This window comes from Saccopteryx leptura, chromosome 4, assembly GCF_036850995.1.
Source record: "Saccopteryx leptura isolate mSacLep1 chromosome 4, mSacLep1_pri_phased_curated, whole genome shotgun sequence".
NCBI classification, from domain to species: domain Eukaryota; kingdom Metazoa; phylum Chordata; class Mammalia; order Chiroptera; family Emballonuridae; genus Saccopteryx; species Saccopteryx leptura.
Window position 1 is genome coordinate 187,255,741 of NC_089506.1, and position 25,384 is coordinate 187,281,124.

Genomic DNA, 25,384 nt, shown 5'->3' on the forward strand with positions numbered 1-25,384 from the left:
TTCCGTTTGCTCCGGGGCTCTTGTGACGCTGTCCCTTAGGTTCGGAGGGCGTTCGACGCCCGGTTTAGAGACATAAAGGACTGGCTCCCAGGCTGGCATCCCGTTTCCCGACCGATGGGCACCTGCGACGGGCCTTTCTCGCCTGCAGCGAGGCGAGGACCTCCGGGATTCCTAGAGAGGACTCGGAAGTCCTCTCGGGGGTGGGATTTATGGCTCACCCTGTTGGACAGGGAAAGCTTGGCTTACTTCCGGCGGGGAAGTGTTGCGAAGTGACGGCTTTGGTTTTCTCTCGGCTTGTGAGAAGAAACCTATTTTCCCAGCTTTGATTGCGGGACCTTGGTCTTCCAGGAGCGCTCCCCGAGGCTGGAGCCTTGAGGAAAGGGAATGGACTTCAGACGGGGGTCCTGTCCTTTACCTTGACCGGGCCGGTCTCCTTGTGTTTGGGGTCAGGGTCGATTCTGAGAAATCCAGGTCCAAATCCGTATTTATTGCCCTGACGATGAAGTCTCCCGTTGGTCAGTCATGTTTTTGTGGCTTGAAGGACAGGACCACTTTTGACCATTGTAATGTTTTTGACCCCTGATCTTACTTAAGTTTGACTTATGGTAGAGAGCAGGAGCGACTGCGTCTGGACTAGTTAGTAAGTTTTGTCCTATTATTTATATGAAGTTTAATGTTCACCAATAAAATTGTGTTGGTTGGGCCTGTTGTCAGATTTTTATGGCTCTCATATACATTTTCTAAATGTTTGGAATACTCCTTGTTAATATGGATGGAGTGACAGCTGCCTTGTAGTTAATATTTTTATACTTTTATAATATAATTTCTATTTTAAATTACTCTGTTGAGCGGTCGTCTTTATCTTGAATGACTTTTTTTGTCATCTCTTTGCTAATAATGATTTCCAATATATCAGTAGGTTGCACACTATTGAAAGTGTCCTTCAGAAGATCTTAAAGAACAGAAAACAGATTTGATCAGTGTAAAACAGTTAACCCGGAGAGACATCCCTCTGAGTTTGGAATGATAATGACAGAATCTGGGGAAGTTATAGACTTGGATCCTCCAGCTGAGACTTCACAAGAGCAAGAAGACCTTCTTATAGTGAAGGTGGAAGAAGAAGACTGCACCTGGATGCAGGAGTACAATCCACCAGTGTTTGAGACTTTTTACCAGCGCTTCAAGCACTTCCAGTACCATGAGGCATCAGGCCCCCGGGAGGCACTCAGCCAGCTCCGGGTGCTCTGCTGTGAGTGGCTGAGACCCGAGTTGCACACCAAGGAGCAGATCCTGGAGCTGCTGGTGCTGGAGCAGTTCCTGACCATCCTTCCTGAGGAGTTCCAGACCTGGGTGAGAGAACATCATCCAGAAAGTGGAGAAGAGGCTGTGGCTGTGGTAGAAAATATACAGCGGGAACTAGAGGAGCGCAGACAACAGGTGAGTAGAAGAGAAGACATTAGAGCAATGAGGAAGGAGAGGAAGAGAGTTAAGGAGCTGCTGAGCAGGAGCGAGGTCTTTAGCACTCTGGTGCTTCATTCATATTCTTTTGTTCTCCTGGGATTAGGTACACTGTGGAGATTTCCTGCCATTCCAGCAAAGAGAAGCAGTATTCAGTGTGTTAACCTGGAGAAGACAATCAGCGATTTTATTTATTTTTATAATTATTGTATTTATTTTTTTTGAGTGACATGATACAAAATTCAAAAGGTACATAAGGTTATAATGAAAAGTAAGTTTCCTTCCCACCCCTAATTCCCCAACTGCCTAGTTCTCACTAGAGATAACCATTTACATGAAAGATGTATATCCTTACAGGGGATATACTTCGTACATATAAGCATATGTGTATATGACATGCTTGAAAAAACACGTTTTAAAATCACTGCGTACTTCTGCCTCTTGCTTTTTTTCTTATACCTTGGTTTGTTTCATGTCAGTGTAAATAGAACAACCTCACTTTGAAACTGCATTATATTCCATCAATTGTATTATGTACCATAATTGAACTGCTAGAGGGTCATTTAAGTTGTTCCTTTAGATTGCTTCTGACTTTTACTGTAATCAACTTTGCTGCAATAAATAGTCTTTACATCATTAATTGTAGAATGAATGCTGAGAGGTACAATTGTTGGCTCAGAGGCCATATGCATTTGTAATTTTGACAGCTGTTGATAAATTGCCCCTCATAGAGGTTATACCAGTTTATATTTCCAACAGCAGCAATGTATGGAATTCATTTTTTCCCTACAGTCTGATAATACAATGTTATTCAACTTTTTGATGATTGCCAATATGAAAGTTGCAGTATTCCAATTCTGTGCAATTTTAATGCATTTTTCTTATGGGTTTGACCACAGTACATATTTTAAAGGGCTATAATTATACCCCCTTTTTTTTGTGAATTATCTGTTTATGTAGTTTACTTACTAGAAGAAATAAGGACTGAAAAAAAAGTAAGGACTGTGTCTTGTCATTGAATTGCAAGTGTTGTTTTTCCACATTGTTGTTTGTCTTTGTTTATGGAGATTTTTGCTTTGGGTGTTTTATTTTTACGCAATCAGTGTAAATCTTTTATATTTTTTGAGATTTGTGTCATATTTAGAAATACCTTCTCCACTACAGTATTACAAGAGACTTTTCTCATAGTTTCTTCTCTCTGTACTTTTTTGTTACACTTTTAAATGATAGGTCTGGCTGGAATTCATTTTGTTTTAAGGTGTTTGGTATGATTACAACTTTATTTTTTTTCAGATATCTATCCAGTTGCCCCAGCAACTTATAATCCATCTTTTTCCTCTCTGATTAAGATGCCATCTTTATTACATACCAAATTTCTGCATGTATTTGGGTTCTTTTGTGATTTTTTTTATTCTATATATTTTATTGAACTCATTGTTCATGTATCCGTGTTCTAATTATTTAAGGTCTATGAAGTGCTTTTGTACATGATAGGGTTACCCTTCCTTCTTCCGTTAACTTTTCAGTATTTTCTTTGTCCTTATGGCCTTTAGAATTACTTATTTAGTTTTCACTACCCCAAAAATCCTGTTGTTTTTGTTGGGATTGCATTAAATCATGTGTTAGTCTGGGCAGAATCAATACCTTTATGTTGTTAATATCTTCTTATACTTTCTTACTCATTTGTAACCTGACCTTCTACCTTACTGTTGTTGCTAGACTCACAGTCTCTTTAAAGTTTTTATTTTATATTATCTACAAAGTAAGTTTTTCCCTTAACTTAAAAGTTGAACCACTGTAGACAGTGATCACTTCATCAAACTTGATTTATAAATAATAATCCATCAGTTTGACGGTAAGAATTTACTGAACCTTTGTCTAGACTCACAGTCTCTTAAACTTTAATTTTCTCTTTATAGCAAAGAAACAACTCATGGGATAATAGGTCTACAAGAGCTAGTTAGAGTATTTCTCTCATTCTTCAGAGCTATTGCAGTTCATTGTAAGGTACCAGTCTCACTATTCACCTCTGGGTAAGGGATTCTTCAACATTCCAGAACATCCTCAGGCCCTTCAGCTGGTTTAGTTCATTCCATGAGGCAAGTGGGCAGCAGAGAGAGTTGCTGCTGACCCACAGCCAGACCCTGAAGCTCTCCTGAATGATTGTCCTGAAGATGGGAATGTCCGAACCTTTCTGTTGCTTCTTTCAGATCACAAGGTAATAAATGGTTCAAGTTGATATCTAGTTATTATTATTATTTTTCAGCAATAGAGACAGACAGAGAGAGGGACAGAGAGACAGACAGGAAGGGAGAGAGATGAGAAGCACCAATTCTTCATTGCAGCACCTTAGTTGCTCATTGACTATTGACTCACATGCACCCTGACCGGGGAACTCCAGCCAAGCCAGCAACACCTACCCCACCCCCACCCTGCTCAAGCCAGTGACCTGGTGCTTCAAACCAGTGACCATTGACCATGGGGTCACATCTGTGATCCTATGTTCAAGCAAGTGATCCCGCACTCAAGCTAGTGAGACTGGACTCAAACTAGTGACCTTGGGGCATGGAACCTGGGTTCCCCGCATCCCAGGCCAAAGCTCTATCCACTGTGCCACTGCTTGGTCAGGCGTAGTTATTATTTTTTAAAACCTAATTTGGAACTTTAATGGACAATCTTTTTCTTTTTTTCTTTTTAGTAATAAATATTCAAAAGAATAATTTAAAACAAAAAGCATTTTTTAATAGAGGACTTCCAGTAGGTATTACACATTTACTTTTTGCTGTGTGATATGCAGCCATCTTTGGAAGGGACACAGAGAAAAATCATTTCTTAGTGGTAGTCAGGATTTGAGGCCCAGAGAGGAGGTTTCCCATGGGCCTCCACAGTGCACTTTGCCTTTATGCCTGCTGCCTCCTGGGTCCCTGACATTTTCTTCAACTTTATCTCCAGGTTGGTGTTGTCTCTGCAGACCTTTTCCCAGGCTTTAGACTTACTCTTTCCTCTTTGGTTTCTCTGTCTTAGTCACCGGGAACGTCAAGGGCTGCTTTGGTTCTTTGATGCTCGTGATGCCCTTTGACATACTTGGCATCATCTTAACTCAAGTTCTGAGCAGATCCACAAGAACTCAAACTTCCATACCGAATATATGCCACAGCTGTCTTTGCAGCTGCCTCTTAATGTAACTCCTGTGCCACATTTGCCAGTACTAGGAGGGTGAGGAGGATTAAAATCTAAAGTGTTTTGAAACCATAAGGGAGGGGAAAGGGGGATGGCGATTCTATCTCAGTGCAGGATCTTATTACCTGCTAGGTGGCTGCTGAGCTAATTCCTTCCAGAACAGGCCGATTCCAGAGACTGGATTGGCAGAGTAATTGAGTATACCCTAGGGCTGAGCAAGAGCCAAGATCAGGAAGATAGAGGACTGTGGCACACTAGACATGAACTAGCTCCAGTCTTGGTGCTGGTCTGCTGAAGAACCGAGTGTGACTTCCTGAGTCCTTTCTTACCTCTGCTTCCCTTCGCTAGACTTGACCACGCTGGGCTTCCTGAGATTCCTTGGCTGCACCAAACACCTGCTCTCTGCCTGAGAGTCTTTGCTTAAATTGCTCTTTCTGCCTTTGACACTTCTTGCTTTTCTCCTGGCTAGCTCCCTTTAGGTGTTTACTTAAGTGACACTTCCTCAGAAAAGTCTTTAATTGCCACCCAATCTCAAGTAGGTCTCATCTGTCTCATGGTTCTTTCTTTTCCTTTCTAACATATGACATAGTTTGTAATTACATATTTATTTTTGTGTTGAAATATATAATGGAGCTCTTCTTCAAGTAGACATAAACCATGTTTTTTAAGCTGCTGTATAATCAGTGCCTGTCTCATTATAGACACACGTTAAATATTTGGTAAAGGGATGAATGAAATAATGTGAATTTACCTGATTCTTAATAGCCTTCCTGGTAATGTACTGATTGGTGTGGTTGTGGTTGTTAGATTGTGGCGTGTCCTGAAGCCCTTTCTCAGAAGATGGTGCCACCAGGAGCTCTGCAGGAGTCCTTCAGTCACCAGCTCCTGTCTCTGGACCCCCAGCCTGAACAAGAGCCACAGAAGCCTCATCTTCTGGAGGAAAATGGTGAGGATTTGTGATTTAGTGAAACAGATGTGGCTAGCGAGTCGGCGTGCTGGCCACGTGGGCAAGCAGTGTCTGTAAGAGAGAGACTTTGGGCTGGGCAGCGTCTCTGCAATCAGCAGGATCTGGAAGTCAGGAAGGTCTGGGGACCTGGAATTGAGTCCCTGGTGTTCAGAGAGGTCAGCTAATAGGATGTCTGGAAACTGGACCACAGTTCTATTCAAAAGCTATAGTGCAGATGATGACAACTTTATGGGTACTGTTAAAATATCTACAAAAGTACCAAATTTTTTTCAAGAGTGTTCCAACTCCACCTCACAGATTTTGTTGTCTTAATGCTTATGTAAAAAAAGCTGTCTGCTCCTGATTGCATTCAGTTCTGGCTGCTTATTCACCTTAACGTCTTATTTAGTGCTTCCCCATGACCTTTAGAACATCTGTTCTCTCTCTCTCTTGTTCCCTCCCTCTAGCTATTTTATTAGTCTGCATTATATATATCAAGGAAGAAAAGTGAATGGCTGAGTATCTTATTTATGATATATGCACAGAAATCTGTAATCTCTAATCAAGAACTCTTGCTATCAGACATATTTTAGAATTCAGAATTTTTCAAATTTAGTAAGGTAATATGATTTATATACCATATATTACAGTAGCAACAGGATTTTAGGTGGTATTCTATAATCACACACATTACTATTTCGGCAGTGAAATGTATGTATATTTACATTGGTGGATTAAATAAAAACTTTGAATAGCTTCACATATGTTCTGGTCAGATTATGTTGTCAAATTAGTTCACTGTCTAACTTCATAGAAAAAATTGTATTTGGTATTTAGAGCTTTGGTATTTCAGAATTATGGATTAGAAATTATGAACCTCTGTTTCCTGTTCAGCCCCTGGCTTTCTGCTAGGTTCCCCTGGGTGGTTAGGTCTTTCATTAACATGTGCAAGGCTTTCAACTTTTCCAGCCTTCCTTTCACTGTGGTAATAATGATAAAAGCAGCAGAGCAGCAGCGACACTTCTGTGGTGCTTACTATGTGTCAGGACCTGTTTTAAGCTTTACTTGTAGGAATTCATTTAACCTTCAGTGAACCAGGGAAAACAGTCTTTATTGTTACCATCTGGGGCCAGTGGATCTTTTTATTTTTTTTATTGTTAAGTCATTTTATGTATAATATACAAAAGAATTAAGGGCTAATAAAAACAATAAGAATTAAAATTTTGGCCGTGGTTGGTGGCTCAGTGGATAGAGTATTAACCCGGGGTATGGATGTCCCGGATTCGGTTCCCGGTCAGGGCCCACTGGAGAAGCGGCTATCTTCTTTTCTTTCTCTTCCCCTTCTCTCTTCCTCTTCTCTCCCTCTTCCCCTTCTCTCCCTCTTCCCCATAGCCAGTGGCTCGATTGGTTCGAGTGTGGCCTGGGCGCTGAGAATAGCTCTGTTGGAGCGCATCAGCCTCAGGTGATAAAAATGGCTGAGTTGCTGGGTGTTCAGTTGCTTAGTGTCATACTGATATGCCAGGGTTGTAGGTTTGATCCCTGATTAGGGCACATACAAAAATCAACCAATGAATGCATAAATAAGTGGAACAACAAATTGATGTTTCTCTCTATCTCTCTCTAAAATCAATCAATCAATAAAAGTTTAAAAATCTGATACAAATCTCTTTGAAAAAAAAAAAGTTAAGGCCTAAAACGGTTAACTACCGGTAATTTGTTCAAATCACAAAGTTATAAAGTGACAGAGCTGGGATTTTAACCTTCTAAATCTATATACGTTTACCTCATTCTGAGCTAACCTGCCTTTACTTTACCACCAAGTGCTCTCATCTGCAGAATTCTGGCCTCCTTAAATCATGTCACCTTCCCTCTACTTTCTGAAGCGCATTAGATCAGGTTACTCTCTGTTCCTAGGTGCTGCTTCCCTTCTCTGCCCTGTTAGTTAGACCCTCGCCAGTTTCTTTATTCCAACGAAATTACTATATATTTTTTATATACACTGGGGGCGGCTGCTTCCCTCATGCCTTTGATAGCACTGAAGGCTAGTTTTCTGCCTCAGAGACTGATTTGAGCTTGAGAGGAGGGGCAAAATCATTTACTTAAAAGCGAAAGAAACAACGATTTCACAGGAACTTCAAAAAGTAAGTAGAATTATTTAGAATGTAAATATTTAATAATTCCAATTATAAATGGAATGTAGTCTACACTTGAAATTACTGTTTGAGTATAGACTTCATTCATCCCTTTGTTCAAGTCCTAGGCACACTTCCGGTTTCGGACTTGTCTCTGTTTCTGTCTTTGATCCATAACCATTATCTCCTTTCTGTGTCGTTGCTCATTACTTCCTAGTCCTTGGACACGAAGAAGCTGCATATACACATACATGTCCAGGACAGAGGAAACCATAACAGGGGCCAAACTGTTGGCTTATTTATTTTTTTGTTTTTTGTTATTTTTTTTCTTTAATTTGTTGGGTTATTTGTTCATGTTCGGTCACACGTAGACATTGAAATCTGGATGTCTAGATGCTCCATGAATCTTGACAAATAACAAGCAGAGGTGACAGCAGAGGGCCCAACAGTCCCCAGCATCTAGAAGTCAGGCCCTCTAGACATCGCACGTTACTCCACCTGCAAAGCAGCCTGACCCTTGCCGCACCCACCCCTACTCCCTGTGGAAAGGCTTTCCTGATGCTCCCACCTTCCACACTCCACTCTGTAGGTGCCCCTGCCTCTGTGTTCCTACAGGGTGAACTTCAAGTATAGTATTCGTCATTTCCTGTATTCTGAAAGTAAGGCTTACATGTTTGTCCTCCCTGTTAGTGAAGTTTTGGAAGGCAAGAATTGTTTTACCTGCCTATTCCTATAAAACACAGAGTAGATTTAATAATATATACTGAGTAGCTGACTATAAACCAACCACAGTAATTTCTTGAAGGGCCTGTTGACTAAGGCCTTGCTAATCAGTGTGTCCCAAAGAGCAGCAGGACCAACAGCACCTGGGAGCTTGTTAGAAATGCAAATGTGAGGACTGCCCCAGACCTACTAAGCCAGAATCTGCCCTATACCAAGACCCACAGGGGATTTGTTTGCACATTAAAGCTTGAGAAGCCCTGGGCTCTAGGTAGTGCTTCAGATCTTGGGAAGCTGTGGAGCTCTGGTTATTCTTTGAGATGATTAGGTTCGATCTCAGCAGGGTGGAGTGCGTCCTTAGGGGAATGGCACAGTCTGAAGTCAGCAGCAGGGATTAGCCTGACCAAAGCAGGGAGTCTAGTTTTTTGGGTGGAGAGGTGAATATAAGGTAAATATGGGAGGGACCAGATGTCAAGGGTCTTGAGATTCAAGCAGAAGAATTTGGCTTTGAGGTGGCAGGACACCATTGTAGATTCTTGACCAGAAGTGGAATATGATGGCAATGGGAACCAAGTAAAGATATTCTCACTGACACCTCTTTTTCTCCCCCTTCAGCCCTTCCTGCTCTCCAAGTTTCTTCCCTTCCCTTGAAGGACAGCCAGGAGCTGACAACCTCACTTCTTTCAGCTGGGTCCCAGGTGAGCTGGCGTCCCTGTGCCTGCAGTCAGGACCCATGTCTATTCTTGGAGAAGTAGCTGCCTGGATCTTGAATCTTTATCAGTAGTTCTGTTTCTTTAACTGCAGACCAGGCCCACCTTGGGTTTATAATTTAATGGCTTTTTCCATTCTGCCCAGCACTCATCATCCTCTTTGAAGCGTAGTCCCTCCTATCTCTTTCCTTAATGTTTGCAGTTCTTTCCCTCACTCCAAGTTTGAACACAGGGAATGGGAATTTAGTGGAGATCTCATGTTTCAGAAGTTGGTGAAAATTGAAGATATGGCTGATGTAGCTGTTTCCTTCATCCTGGAGGAATGGGAACATTTGGACCAGTCCCAGAAGTCTCTCTATAGGGATGGCAGGAAGGAGAATTATGAGAGTATTACCTCCATGGGTAAGACTTACTTTGTCTGCATTGATTAGGACATCTTAATTTTGTTAAGAAATATTCTTACAAAGAATATTTCTAGTACATCTTATAAATAAATGCATGTATGTTTTAATTGCTGTGACTTAGCTTACTTTTTTCTGTGAAAGAGTAAATCAACCCTGCTTATTCAGCTTATTCTGATTATTTCCATCATAATAAGGGTATGACTGAAGACTGATAATGCTTGGGGGACAGTATTTGCAAATACTATCATGTACCAGTTTAAAATGAAAGATCTTAAAACTAGCAGGTTTAGATTCTAGTAGATTTGTAGTAATTATTGTATTCTGTTCCTTGACAGATTGAATAATTCTTAACTGAATAACTCTCATTTGTAAAAGCACCTGACTTTGCTGAATAACTTTATTGTAGCGGTTATTACACTATCTTAATGGCATTCATTATTTTCCTTTCTTGTAATGTATGGATGGCTAGTTGTTCACTCTCTTACCATTGTCAGATCACTGACCTAATTTTATGATGTTTACCCTGTTGGCATCTACATTCTACATGTCATATCCCTTCTTCTTCTTTTCCTTCTTTTTTTAATCTTTTAAAAAATTCTTTTGTTTTTTATTTTTGTTGTTTGTCAATATCCCTTCTTGAATTTTGTGCCCCAAATGAGATTTTGCAACTATTTCTAATTTATGAGCCTAGAAACTAATATTTGATTGTGCTGTCTGGAGCAATTATAAAAATGTTAGCACTGTGGCAAACGTTTTGGAGCTTATAACTTTTAGCTTCTTTTGAATTAATTCTTTGAAAAAAACCACCATATATCAGGCACACTGGTAGACTTTGGATGAAATACATAGATAATGCCAGGTTTCTTTTGAAAAATATTATACTGGTTTATGTTGTAAGCGATTGTTTAATTCACAGGCTTTTATATAAAAGTGTAAAACTGATTCCTGCCCTTTTTTTTTTAAAGTTTCAATTCTTTTGTTATATATATATATTTTTATTTTTATTTATTTATTTATTTATTTTATTTCCTTTTCATTGACTTAATTGTACATGCCCCTTTCTTGTTTATCTGTTGAGATCTAGTGGCCTTTCCTCTTAAGGAATTATTTATGTAGTGTAAGTATTATATTTTATGCAATTTTTAAATTCTCTTTTTAATTAAATTCAATTACCTCACTTGTTGAATTTGAGTCTATTAGTGTTTTATCTTTTCCAATTACAGTATCGGTATTGATGGGTTTCAGAGTTTAGGTTATTGGCACTGTTCTTTTCTATACCATCCTCCAAGAAGTTTTAAATTCTTTCTGATTTTTTCTTCTTATTATCCATCTGTTTATTACATCGGTTTTACAACTTCAGTATACTCTTCTCCATTAAGAGCACATCCAGTGCTTTCTGCCTCCTTAACTTCCATAGCCATATTAGATTATTTTTATGCCTGCAGGTTCCTGACAGTATCAAAAAAGGTCAAGATTTTAAAAAAAGTCAATAGATTTAGAAACGAGATTTTAAACAGTAAATAAATGAATCTTGGAAATAGCTGTTTCCATGGAGTGACTAGGACATTTGGGAACAACAGGCAATTTCACTGAAGATCGCAAAAGAGAAGAAATTTGAGAAAGTTCTTGTAGATAAACTTTCAAGAACATGATGGATGGATTATTTTAGTATGGTTTTTTTTTTTTAGTGGGAGAAGTTCTAATCATACTTAATTGCTACTGGAAAAGAACTGGTAAAGAGTGAGTATGAATTGTTGGGGCAAGGAAGAGCATATGATTGTTGTTGGGAGGTCCCTGGAAAATAGGATGGCAGGGTGAGATCTAGGTTACAGGGGAAAGGATTGACCTTGGCTAGGGAGAGAGACGGGGAGAATGAGAGAATAAGGCTGCCAGCGAGTCTGAAGTTGTTATAGGATGTTGAAGGAGTTCCTGACTAGATAGCTTTGACCTTCTTGAAATACAGGATACAGAGCCACCTGTGGAGAGTGAGTAGGTGATTGGTAGGTGGTGGAGTAGATGTGTAAGTGCAGTGGAGAATTTTGGTTTTAAAAAGGTCATGCATGTATAGCGCAGTGGATAGAGCGTCGGACTGGGATGCGGAAGGACCCAGGTTCTAGACCATAAGGTCGCCAGCTTGAGCGCGGGCTCATCTGGCTTGAGCAAAAAGCTCACCAGCTTGGACCCAAGATTGCTGGCTCCAGCAAGGAGTTACTTGGTCTGCTGAAGGCCCTCAGTCAAGGCACATATGAGAAAGTAATCAATGAACAACTAAGGTGTCACAACGAAAAACTGATGATTAATGCTTCTCATCTCTCTCCATTCCTGTCTGTCTGTCCCTATCTATCCCTCTCTCTGACTCTCTCTCTGTCCCTGTAAAAAAAAAAAAAAGGTCATGCATGTATATAGTAAAAGATATTCAAATAGTATAAATGAGCTTGAAGTGAAAATTGAGTCTTCTACCCCTGATCCTCAGTCTCCTAGTTTCTCACAGAGCTGGTGACTATTATCAATTTCTTGATTGTATCTCTAAACTTACTTTATGTGCACATATATAAGTTTGAGCAAAATTCTATTTTTAAGTACAGTGATCTATGTTGGAGATCATGATGGAAGTATCTTAATGTAGCTGCTGAGAAAAATGAGTGGGAAACTAGCAAACCTTAGAAAAATCAGGAAACCAGCAAACCTTAGAAACATCGAATTCCAAATAGGGCACTAGTGAGGTCGAAGAGTGTGAATTTATAAAGCGCCAAATCTGCCTAATTAGGTATTTTTGTAACTCCCTTATATACACACTCACACACTTACACACACACTTATACTCTATTACTCAGCAGCTGGGCATAGCATTGAGCTGTGAGTTCAATTGAGCTATTGAGTTATGTTGTTGTGAGTCGGGGGCGCAGAGAGAGAGATCAGCAGACGAAATCATCAAGGACTAGCAAAGGACCACCACTCGCTCAGGCAAATGGCCCTGAGTTCACGCTGTGTCCTAATTTTATTCACAAGACTTCAAAAAGCTTGTTTAATGAGAAATTGGCATAAAATCAAGTGTAACTTTTACTTAAAGATACATGGAGTGCACCTGCAAGATAGTTTAGTAACAACATAATATCAGAAGGCATTAATTGCTATTGCTTCTATGGTTCTCACAACATTTCTCTCCTTATCTCAAGGGATAACCTTGGAAAGTCAGAAATCTTATGAAAATGTTTTACTGAGAAAAGCCTAGCAACTGCCTTCAATCACATAGACCTGTTTCAGTGACCCGCCTTCAAGTCACAAAACAATTTTCTTGGCAAAACATTCTTTTCTTGTTGGCTATGTTCCCATCCAAGGCCATGCAATGTGTTATTCCACTACAGAGTTATCTGTCAAATATACAAATAAACCAGGAGAGCCAAGAGAAAGCTTGTCATGCACCTGGAAAAGAGGCGTGGAAGGAGAATAAAAGCAAATCTGTAAGCCTGCTGGTGTAACAACCTGTATAATTGCTTTTTCTAGAAAAGGGCAATTGTTAATAGCCCCAAAGAGGTACATTGGACTAGTATGATTTTTTTAAATGCACCTGCCAAAAATAAAGCTAGGAGTTTGACTTGTTGAGTGGGAGACTTTTTTTTAGGTGGGAGGAGGGGAGATAGTGAGGCAGACTCCCGCATGCAACCTTGTCTGGGGCCAACACTTGAGTACTGAGCTATTTTAGTGCCTGAGGCTGATACATTCCAACAGAGCTATTCTCAGGGCCCGGGGCCATGCTTGAACCAGTCGAGCCACAGTGGGCTCTGGGAGGGGAAGAGGGAGAGAACAGGGAGGAGGAGGTGGGGAGAAACAGATGGTCACTTTTCCTGTGTGCCCTGACTGGGAATGACCCTGGGACATCCATATGCCAGGCTGACACTCAATCCACTGAGTCACTGGCCAGGGCCAGAAGAGACTTCTAATAATAATAAATGTATGAGCATAAGTAGTGTGAATAAAAGAGGGAAAAAATTTTGATAGCTGAGATTACCAGCCTAGTTAAGTGGAGGAGGAAAAAACATGTAAAAAGTCTGGTTTTGTGATGGAGTTTTTTGTTTATGTTTTTTTCTATTTGACTATTAAAATGTGTTTTTAGGTAGAGAATTAGTAAAAATAGAAGCTGAATCAAAATTGTCTTCATGGTACAAGAATTATACTTCTCACTATATATATAAAAAAGGATAGTAATAGTATCTACCTCAAAGAGTCAGTAAGGGTTAAATGCCATAAAATTATAAATTCCTTAAAGGCATAGTGCCTAGTCTGTATACATACTCAGCAAATGTTAGTGCTTATTATAGTATTATGTAATGCTAGAAAACAACTTTTCTTTTCCCAAAAAAATTTATTAGAAAGTTCTCAATAGGCCATGATCTGTCTCTCCTGTCTCTCTAGCATTTAAAAAATATTATTCCTTGTTTTTGTTATTTGTCTTTGCAAACCATATTAAATGTGTTTTGAGTAAAACATATGTTGCTCATATAGTTACATAGGAAACTGATAGCAGCAGTATCTTAAACCTCTATATTCATCAGTGGCTACTGAGTGTTAATTTAGCTCTTGACAATAGTATGTCTTTTCTAGGTATGGAAAAAATGCCTTTTTTATTTTAGACTAATTCATACCAAACTGAGATTCTTTGGGGATTAAAGAAGCTAGAAAGATCCTCTTTCTTCTCTAAGCTCTGACTGGACGGGAAGAGGAAGGTTAAACCTGGGTTAGCTGCATAACTCAATATCAGATGTGATTAAGAATAGTTAATATTGCCTGACCTGTGGTCGTGCAGTGGATAAAGCGTCGACCTGGAAATGCTGAGGTCGCCGGTTCGAAACCCTGGGCTTGCCTGGTCAAGGCACATATGGGAGTTGATGCTTCCATTTCCTCCCCCCTTCTCTCTCTCTGTCTCTCCCTCTCCTCTCTAAAATGAATAATAATAATAAAAAAGAATAGTTAATAATCAGCCTGACCAGGCAATGGCTCAGTGGATAGATCATCAGACTGGGATGCAGAGGATCCAGGTCTGAAACTCCGAGGTCGCCGACTTGAGCACGGGCTCATCTGGCTTGAGCATGGGCTCACCAGCTTGAGTTGGGGTTTCTGGCTTGAGCGTGGGATCATAGACATGACCCCATGGTCACTGGCCTGAGCCCAAAGGTCGCTGGCTTGAAGCCCAAGGTCACTGATGTGAGCCCAAGGTTGCTGGCTTGAGCAAGGGGTCACTCTCTGTGCTGCAGGCTTCCCCCACCACCCCCAGGTCAAGGCACACATGAGAAAGCAATCAATGAACAACTAAGGAGACTAAGAGCTGCAACAAAGAATTGATGCTTCTCATCTCTCTCCTTTCCTGCCTATCTGTCCTTGTGTGTCCCTCTCTCTGTCTCTGTCACACACACAAAAAGTTAATATTCAATTATTCATAATTGGGTACTCTAACATAGTGGTCCCCAACCCCCAGGCTGCAGACTGGTACCAGTCCGTGGGCCATTTGGTACCGGTCTGCAGAGAAAGAATAAATAACTTACATTATTTCCACTTTATTTATATTTAAGTCTGAACGATGCTTTATTTTTAAAAAATGACCAGATTCGGGCCCTGGCTGGTTGGCTCAGTGGTAGAGCGTTGGCCTGGCGTGCAGGAGTCCCGGGTTCGATTCCCAGCCAGGGCACACAGGAGAAGCACCCATCTGCTTCTCCACCCCTCCCCCTCTCCTTTCTCTCTGTCTCTCTCTTTCCCTCCTGCAGCCAAGGCTCCACTGGAGCAAAGTTTGCCCGGGTGCTGAGGATGGCTCTGTGGCCTCTGCCTTAGGCGCTAGAATGGCTCTGATTGTGGCAGAGCGACACCCCAAGATGGGCAGAGCATCGCCCCCTGGTGGGCATGCTGGGTGGATCCTGGTCGGGCGCATGCGGGAGTCTGTCTGACTGCCCTCCCATTTCCAACTACGGAAAAATACAAAAAAAAAAAAAAAAAGACCAGATTCCCTCTGTTACATCCGTCTAAGACTCACTCTTGACGCTTGTCTCAGTCACATGATACATTTATCCGTCCCACCCTAAAGGCCGGTCCATGAAAATATTTTCTGACATTAAACCGGTCCGTGGCCCAAAAAAGGTTGGGGACCACTGCTCTAACATACCAAGAAGATATCATCTTCATTAAATAGAATGACCAGCCTCATTGGTTTGAACCATTCTTGCCAGCTCTTTCTTCCTTAACCTGTCTCCTGATTAAATATGCTTAACCCCAACATGAGCACATGAAGTTGTTAAAATGACTTTTACAAAGTCATATGCCCGTTGTCTTTTATTATTATTTTATATTCCTAAGTAATTTTTTTTTTTTTCATTTTTCCGAAGCTGGAAACGGGGAGGCAGTCAGACAGACTCCTGCATGCGCCCAACTGGGATCCACCCGACATGCCCACCAGGGGGCAATGCTCTGCCCCTCTGGGGCGTCGCTCTGTTGCAACCAGAGCCATTCTAGCGCCTGAGGCAGAGGCCACAGAGCCATCCTCACCACCCGGGCCAACTTTGCTCCAATGGAGCGTCAGCTGCGGGAGGGGAAGAGAGAGACAGAGACGAAAGAGAGGGGGAGGGATGGAGAAGCAGATGGGCGCCTCTCCTGTGTCCCCTGGCTAGGAATCGAACCCAGGACTCCTGCACACCAGGCCGACGCTCTACCGCTGAGCCAACCGGCCAGGGCCCCTAAGTAAATTTTTTTCTCCTAATGCAGGAAATATAGCTAAATTTTCCATTTTTCCTCTATTATTTCAGATTATGAGTCCAGGAATGACAATATGGAACTCATAGTAAAGCAGATTTCTGATGAAGCCAACTCGCACTGGATGACATCGGGAAACACTGAAAGAAATGTTCCCCAAAGTCAAGAGTTTGTAGAAGTTAGTGACCTTCATGGCATGGTAGAAAGGTGGCAGGTAAACCCCAGTGTGGGGACATCAAGGCAGAACCCTTCCCAAAAAAGAGATCTTGGTGCTATCACGGACATTAACCATAAGCAAAACACAAATGCCGAGAGAGGTCACAAATGTAATGATTGCGGCAAATTTTTCCTTCAAGCTTCAAACTTTATTCAACATCGGCGAATCCACACCGGAGAAAAACCGTTTAAGTGTGGTGAATGTGGGAAAAGCTATAATCAGCGTGTGCACCTTACTCAGCATCAGCGAGTCCACACTGGTGAGAAACCCTATAAATGCCAGGTGTGTGGAAAAGCCTTCCGTGTGAGCTCCCACCTTGTCCAGCATCACAGTGTGCACAGTGGAGAGAAACCCTATGGATGTACCGAATGTGGTAAAAACTTTGGTCGCCACTCCCATCTGATTGAGCACCTGAAGCGACACTTCAGAGAGAAATCCCAAAGATGTAGGTGTGAAGAATTTACATTGGAGACTAAATGGAGGCAAAAAAATTTTGATAGCTTAGAACAGATGGGTTGTGATAATGGGAGCAATGGGAAGGGGCAAAGATTATAGTCTATTATTATTTATACTTTGTCAAATTAATAGGTAAAACCCTATGCCCTCTCCCCATCTCCACAACTTCTCTTTCCCTCTGCTTTCATCTTTTTTCTTGTAATTCCTTATTTTAAATAATTCTGCTACTGCTTTCCTCGTCAGTTTCAGACATTATGTATTGAGTTTCTGTTGTAGTAAATGAGGAGATGTTGGTCTCTTACTTGCTTCTTCCTCTTTTCCAACATTTTCCAATTTAGTTATTTCACTTATATTATTTAAAAATGATAGGAAGTTTGGAGGAAAGAAATTGAGAGGAAAAAGATCACCCGTGATCCCACCATCCTAGCTAATAGAACTATTACTATATAGTGTATTTCTTTCTATCCTCTTTCATAAGCTTATTTTTATATAGTTGTATCCATGGGGTGCAAATAAATATTAGACATACACATTTTCCAGTGTCACTTGGCCCTCCTGTTTGTTATTTTTATAATCTGCCATTGTGTGGGGACATCATAATTTACTCAGCTCTTCCCCAGTTGAATTTCTAAAATTTTCATTTTTGTCCTGATAACTGTTCTTATGCTTTTTCTGTTTTTAGGATTATTTTCTTATAATAGATGCCCAGAGTGTGATCAGTGGATGAAAGGCCAAAAACATCTGTATGGCTCTGATACATATTGCTAACTTGCTTTTTAAAACAATTGCACACATAAAAGAGTTATCAGTTGTACTAAATTTTCTTCCAGGGTTAGCAAAACATTTTTTTTTAACAGATTGCATAAGCAGAAGAGAATTCTTTGCTGTTTTTATTTTTCATTAATTTGGTTTTGAATATAGTTGAGTAATTTTCCTATTTGTTTACTTATTTTCTTATCTGTTTAAGTGAACTACATAAGGATGAGATTATTGTAAACTGCTGTGAATTTAAAGGCTCTTATTAACATTCTTCAGAAAAACTCTATGACAGGCTAAAGCATTTATTTTTAAATTATGCCTTTGATGTCCCCAAGCCCAGCTACTGGTCACTCACTTTAACAGCCACTGCTACCTCTTCTGTCATACAATAGAAGTTTATGTAGTTCATATTATTTTGAAAGTTCTGGGTTGAGCTGATCTATCTCCTCAGCCGGTTCTATCCCATTCTACTTGGAGACGGTCTCATTGGGGAAATCCATCCTATAGGACTCTGGACTTGGAAAATAATGTTTTTTCTTTTATATCTTCCCTGCTGTTGTTCTCATGACTAGTTTTCTGGTTAATACTTATTCCCCCCCCCCCCTTTTTCTTTAATCAAAGGAGGGATACTTTGTGTGCTCATCTAGCCATATTATTGAGAGCCTCTAGTGCTGGGTGCTGTGATACAGGAGTAATCAGAACAGATGCAGTTCATGCCCTTGTGGAGCTGATGGTCTGGTGGGTGTAGCAGTCATTAAAGGTGATGAGCATTTCCGGAGGAGATGTATCAGGTGCTGTGGGAGGGAAACTGAAACTAGAGTGTAGCTAAGGGTGGAGAGAACAGAGATTGATGTATCAGCTACCCTTCTAACAGGATTTTATACTGGCTGTTTCTCCTTTTTTTTGGCTCCTAATAAGGTTTTCTTCCAACTCCATAGCCCCTTTATAACCCTTTGTTTTCCCTTCTTCCAGTTTTTGTCAGTTCTTGCCATCTAATTATGTATTTTTGTTCTATCTCATCCTGTCTGCCTACCTCATGTTGGGACCATTACCTTCCACATTTTTACCTCCTCTCCCATTTCAGAATTCCTATCTCTTCTTCTCATATAATGAAAGTGTTTTGCTGATCCTTGTGATTGCCTAATCTCAGTCATTCTTATCCCCCTTCTAAGTAAGCTCCTTCTTTGTCCTGTTCTTTTCACTGGAGCAGTACCAAAATGTTCTGTTCATTTCTGTTGGCAGCAAGTACATACATCATCCCCCTTTGTTACTCCTATTACATCATATTTTCATTTGATTATCCTTTTTTCCTGACAGTGTGTTTTTCTTCTGTAAAAGAACTAATGACATTTGCATTTTCTCTATTTTTTCAGGTAGTGACAAAAGAAGTAAAAATACAAAATTGAATGTTAAGAAAATTTCAGAATTTTCTGAAGCAGACACGGAACTATCTGGAAGGATACAAAAAAATGCTTCTCAAGTTCAAGATTTTGGAGAAGACAAGTTGGATAGAAAGCAGGGAATTCCCATGAAAGAGATACTAGGACAACCCTCTTCAAAGAGGATAAATTTCAATGAAGTCACATATGTCAACAAAAAATCCACAGGAGAGAGACCACATAAATGTAATGAATGTGGAAAAAGCTTTATTCAGAGTGCCCATCTTATTCAACATCAGCGAATACATACTGGGGAGAAACCATTTAGGTGTGATGAGTGTGGGAAAAGCTATAATCAACGCGTGCACCTAACTCAACATCAGCGAGTCCATACTGGTGAAAAACCCTATACCTGTCATTTATGTGGGAAAGCATTTAGAGTGAGGTCCCATCTTGTTCAGCATCAGAGTGTGCACAGTGGAGAGAGACCCTTTAAATGTAATGAGTGTGGGAAAGGCTTTGGGAGGCGTTCACACCTGGCTGGGCATCTTAGACTTCACTCTAGAGAGAAATCCCATCAGTGCCATGAATGTGGAGAAATCTTTTTTCAGTACGTTAGCCTCATTGAACATCAAGTGCTCCACATGGGTCAGAAAAATGAAAAAAATGGCATTTGCGAGGAAGCATATAGTTGGAATTTAACAGTGATTGAAGATAAGAAGATTGAGTTACAAGAGCAGCCTTATAAGTGTGATATATGTGGCAAAGCCTTTAATTTTAGTTCTGACCTTATTCAGCATTATAGAACTCATACTGTAGAGAAAACCTGTAAATGTGATATATGTAGAGAAAATGTTGGCCAGTGTTCCCACATAAAGCAACGTCAAAAACCCTATTCCAACATGAAATCCCATCAGTGTAATGAATGTGGCAGAGGCTTTACTCTGAAGGCGCATCTTAATCAACATCAGAGAATCCACACTGGTGAGAAACCCTTTCAATGTAAAGAATGTGGAATGAGTTTCACTTGGAGTTGTAGTCTCTTCAAACATCTGAGAAGTCACGAGAGGACAGATTCCATAACTACCTTAAGTGTATAGCTGTTTCTGTTGCACACAGCTCTTATTCGATTTAGAGATGCCTTCCTGAAGAGAAACCCCACTCCTGTAATGAATCTAGTAACAACTTCAAGCAATTTCTCCAGCATAACCATCAAACCTACAGATATGTCTAAATCCTTCAGTTAGAATTTAGGAACACTGGAGAACAAGAAATACATAATCTTTGCTTTTCCCACAGAGAAATGCTTTCATTAGCACCTTCATGCTTGAGAATGTAGACAAAAGAACCCATGGGTAGGATGGGTGAAGGAAAGCCCTCAGATGGCACTTACTCTTCATTTGAATCTTAGAACAGTGACACTGGGAAAAGCTTCATCAAACAGTAGAAATAAGCTTTATTTTTAGTTTCTGGCTTGTAACAGCTTATCTATTCAGGAAAGAGAACAGGTAAAGAAAGAACTCTTCAGCATGATACCTGTTTTGGTACCTGGGCAATGAACCTTTCCTAGAGGTGATTATCTCGGCCAATAGAAGGCTCCAGTCATTGTTCCCATCATAAGCATTAAACTCTTTGAAAAAAAATTGACTTGAGATATTTCTATTTTGGCAAAATTGGGGTTCAGAGGTCGAATGGTATATGTTCCTTATTGTCCTGTGCAATCTACAACTTCTCCGTGAAACTCCTTTTTTGTTTTGTTTTGATTCTGCTAACATCAGGTTAGCTATTAGAACAGCGGTTCCGATGGCTTTAGGCGACCCCTGTGTTTTGGTCGTTCGACCCCCGCCAGGGTCGCGACCCACAGGTTGAGAACCGCTGTATTAGAAAGAGGAATTAGTTTGTCAATTCAGGAGAAACTGTGTTAGTTGGTCACATTTTGAGGAGAAGGGAACAGGACCGTAGAGGAATAAAGAGAAGACAGGCCAAATAGGCCAGGTGGTGCACTCTTTTTTTTTTTCTTTTTCTGTTACCCACAAGAGTGAGGGCAGCTATATTCACAGAAGGAATTGGACCAACTTGAATTAGGGATCATAGTCCAGTCAGTTATGTACACTAATTCTCAGTTTCTCTGTAGGTAGATCTCCCCCATAGAATAATGGCGTGTAGAATGAGTTTCAGTTTGCATTGCAGCTGGATTGAACATTAACAGTAATCAGGAGCAGGGAGGTCATGGTCTGGTTAGGCCTGCCTAATCAGAAGTCTGGGTAGGAGTTGGGGAAAGATGATGTGGAGAAAAAGGTTAACCTGAGTTTGTTTGCTAAAGAAAGACAAAAAGCTTTTGGGCGTTGCTGAAGTCCTGCTTCCGCTGACTGCCTAGGATACAATAAATACCCAATGAAAACTTGTCGGTTGTTTGTGTTGCGCACTTGTATCCTGTCCAGATTCTCTTGACCAAGCTAGCACACCTGCCCGCTAAGCTGCTCAGAGTTCTGGCTGCTAAGTGCTCACAGCTGTTCCCCTCTCCAGAGACTCGAGACTTACCCTCAGCTGGTGCACCCAGGGGTTAGCCACTTCCCACTCCAACTGGTGACTGACTGATACGGGGGTACAAAAGCTTGCTTCACTTATCTAAAGTAGGGAAAAGCTGTAGTGTATTTTGTTCTCCCCAAACCACCCTGTGTGGGTCAGGCTGAGGCCAGACCTTGAAACTACATTCAGACTTGTCCCCTTTATCCTGTTTCATCCCCTCTTACAAAGATTTTTCCAATCATGTGGCTGAATCCCTCTCAGGTTCTGCTTTAGGGAACCTGATGTAAGGTACTGGGTGTTGTGAGCTCTCCTAGGAAGCGGACTGTAAGAATAAATTGTGGAGTTGGCCCCTGACCATGAGGCAGTGAGGAACCTCTCACTGAAGGTGGGTGAAGTATTGGTAGCCCCTGGCATGTGGTGGTGGTTCAATTGTGAGGCATTCACTGTGGTGAACTGGGATGGTATACATGTGGAAAGGGATGTTCTGGCTTGGGCAAGGTTGAGTGAAAAAAAAAATACAAAGATTATGGAATTTCTGAAAGTCACTGATTCCTTGAAGAGAAAATGACACACTCAGAACAAGTAACCATTAAATGCAAAGTGTGAGTGTCAAAAGTCCTTAGGAGCATTAAGGAGACTCTTGACTCTTGTAAATAGAAACACAGAGCTAAAGATCAGACATAAGACTTGAGAATAACAACTTCAGTAAAGCCTAGTGTTAAGGTTTATTGAGCATTTATCATGTTCTAAACTTGCTAAGTGTAGCCCTGGCCGGTTGGCTCAGCGGTAGAGCGTTGGCCCAGCATGTGGAAGTCCTGGGTTCGATTCCTGGTCAGGGCACACAGGAGAAGTGTCCATCTGCTTCTCCACCCTTCCCCTTCTCCTTCCTCTATCTCTCTCTTCCCCTCCCGCAGCCAAGGCTTCATCCATAGGAGCAAAGTTGGCCAGGACGTTGAGGATGGCTCCATGGCCTCTGCCTCAGGTGCTAGAATGGCTCCGATTGCAGTGGAGCAAGGGTCCAGAGGGGCTGAGCAATGTCCCCTGGTGGGCATGCCAGGTGGATCCTGGTTAGGCGCATGTGGGAGTCTGACTGCCTCCCCGCTTCTACAGAAAAATACGGGGGAAAAAAACTTGCTAAGTGTTTTATGTGGAGTGTCTCAATCTTCCCAACATTATGAGGTGGTTTCACTTATCAGCACTCATTTTTAAAGTTGGTAAAAACTGTGGTTCAGAATATTTCATTCACTTGCCCAAAGTCACATGGCTGTCTGTGGCAGAACTAGCATTTGAACCCAGATTACTTTGCCTCCAAAAGCTAAATTCTTAAGCACTAAACTATACTCTGTCATATAAACATCAAACATTACAAGGTGATAAAACTGTTCTTGTCACCTGTGTGAAAAAGTTTTGATTCAAGATATAAAAAGTCATACAATTATAGAATTATAGAATTATGAGTCTCATGGGATCATCAAACCTACCCTCCCACCCAGTGGAAGAACCCACACGGAATTTGTAGACAGGTGCATATAACAAGTGCTTAATACCTGTTAAACTGGAGAAAGCATTTCCTGGCAGTTGACTCCTGTTTCTGCATGAAACCCCTTCAATGACGGAGAGTTCATTTTCCAAGGCAGCCTCATCCATTTTAAAACAGCGCTGATTTCCAGAAACTTGTTTCTGAGGTCAAAACTATGTTGATCTGTAGTCTGACATCTTTCCTCGCTCCTAGTTGCAGAAAAAAATAATTTTTTTTAAGATTTGAACTTTTGACTGACAAATGTTTTGCTTCTACGCAGTCACCAGTCCGCCATAGCCTTCCCTCTTAAACCTCCAAAAGGAAAGGGAAACAAAACATTAGGTAGGGTCACATATTTTGTTTGTTCAAGTTTGGGCAAGTTAGAGCAAGATTTTTTTTTTTGATGTTCAAGATGCTATTTTCTTATTCTTTTAAACATGAAAATATTGTAAAGGACTGAAGGCAAAAAAGGAGCAAAACGGCACATTCAGCATTGTACTTACATCAGTAAATGGGTGCACTGAGCATGTTGGTTGAATTTTATAGAAATCTTTGCTAAGGTTCTGGGGCAGGGAGGAACCTGTGGCTGATTCTATAAACAATTTTCTTTTGGCCCTGGCTGGTTGGCTTAGTGGTAGAGCGTTGGCCTGGTGTGCGGGAGTCCCAGGTTCGATTCCCAGCCAGGGCACACAGGAGAGGCCCCCATCTGCTTCTCCACCCCTCCCCTTCTCCTTCCTCTCTGTCTCTCTCTTCCCCTCCCGCAGCTGAGGCTCCATTGGAGCAAAATTTGCCCAGGCGCTGAGGATGGCTCTGTGGCCTCTGCCTCAGGCGCTAGAATGGTTCTGGATGCAACAGAGCAACGCCCCAGATGGACGGAGCATCGCCCCCTGGTGGGCATGCCGGGTGGATCCCGGTTGGGCGCATGCCGGAGTCAGTCTGACTGCCTCCCCATTTCCAACTTTGGGAAAAAAATAAATTTCTTTTTACAAAAGTACCAGAACCGTCTGAGTGTAATCAAGTCCTGGTCATTAGCTTGCTGCCCTTTCTCTGCAGAAGGAGCAATTAGAAGCAGATACTGTACATTAGTTCTCAAAATTTGTGAACTGCACCTTCCACCTAGGAGGCTAGGTTCCCCATTAGCTATTTATACCTTTTTTACTGGTGAGGAGCCGCTTTAAAAAAATTTTTTTTAAATTGATTTTAGAGAGCAAGGAAGGGAGAAAGAGAGAGACAGGAACATCAATCTGTTCCAGTATGTGCCGTGACCTGGGATTGAACTGGTAACCTCTGTGCTTCAGGACTATGTTCTAACCCAGGGGTCCCCAAACTTTTTACACAGAGGGCCAGTTCACTGTCCCTCAGACGGTTGAAGGGCCGGACTATAAAAAAAAACTATGAACAAATCCGTATGCACACTGCACATATCTTATTTTAAAGTAAAAAAACAAAACAGGAAGAAATACAATATTTAAAATAAAGAACAAGTAAATTTAAATCAACACACTGACCAGTATTTCAATGGGAACTATGGGCCTGCTTCTGGCTAATGAGATGGTCAGTGTCCGGTTCCATCTTTGTCACTGCTAGCCGTAACAAGTGATATGATGCGCTTCCGGAGCCGTGAGGCGTGCGTCTGGAGTCACCGGAAGTAGTACTTTATGTGAGTGATGCCCCGCAGTGCCGCCACATACAGTACTACAGGAGCACAGGATGCATCCTGTGCTCCTCTCACTGACCACCAATGAAAGAGGTGCCCCTTCCAGAAGTGCGGCAGGGGCCAGATAAATGGCCTGAGGGGGCCGCATGAGGCCCGTGGGCCGTAGTTTGGGGACCTCTGCTCTAACCAACTGAGCTAGCCAGCCAGGGCGAGTAGCTGCTTCTTAACCTTGGTCTTAAGTGCAGACTGAGTTGGAGATTAGATTCCCCCTAGATTTATAGAGGAATGCTCAGGGAGACCCACAAGACCTGGTAGATTCCTAGTGAACACCCATGGGGTGGAGTTCTGGGGTTGGGGGCAGGAGTGGGATGCACTTAGGCTTTGTGGGACTTGGTCTATTGTCCTGAAGATCCTGTGTTCTGCTTGAAGTCCCTCTTCAGGACCGACCATGCGGCTCTGAGTTCCCAGCCCTGCCTTGTGCCCTGACTTTTGCTCTATTAGGAAAGGCATTGGAGACAAAACCTAAGAAGCATTTTTCTGCCCTTGTACAGAATCAGGATGACTTCACCATGAAGTGCAGCTC

The 25,384-nt window shown here is 41.5% G+C and overlaps 1 protein-coding gene across 7 annotated transcripts; it reads left to right on the forward strand.

Annotated features, from left to right (window-relative positions):
- ZKSCAN5 (zinc finger with KRAB and SCAN domains 5) lies at positions 1-21,412 on the forward strand. Of its 7 annotated transcripts, none has more exons than XM_066382159.1 (7): positions 1-640; positions 917-1,437; positions 5,446-5,584; positions 9,052-9,134; positions 9,413-9,548; positions 16,339-16,947; positions 19,091-21,412. In XM_066382159.1, exons 2-7 carry the CDS (start codon positions 1,024-1,026, stop codon positions 20,194-20,196), a joined length of 2,487 nt encoding a protein of 828 aa, XP_066238256.1. In that variant the 5' UTR covers positions 1-640; positions 917-1,023; the 3' UTR covers positions 20,197-21,412. The 7 variants fall into 7 exon arrangements, with proteins under 7 accessions (XP_066238256.1, XP_066238257.1, XP_066238258.1 ...); XM_066382160.1 differs by having other exon boundaries at positions 9,416-9,548; XM_066382162.1 differs by lacking the exons at positions 1-640; positions 917-1,437 and adding an exon at positions 1,613-1,729.
- The last annotated feature ends 3,972 nt before the right edge of the window (positions 21,413-25,384 follow it).

Excerpts from the sequence above, each read along its gene's own strand:
- ZKSCAN5 (XM_066382159.1), top strand. The coding sequence starts at position 1,024 with ATGATAATGACAGAATCTGGGGAAGTTATAGACTTGGATCCTCCAGCT. Across the intron at positions 5,585-9,051 it reads TCATCTTCTGGAGGAAAATG|CCCTTCCTGCTCTCCAAGTT; the intron begins GTGAGGATTTGT and ends CTCCCCCTTCAG. Across the intron at positions 9,549-16,338 it reads TGAGAGTATTACCTCCATGG|ATTATGAGTCCAGGAATGAC; the intron begins GTAAGACTTACT and ends CTATTATTTCAG.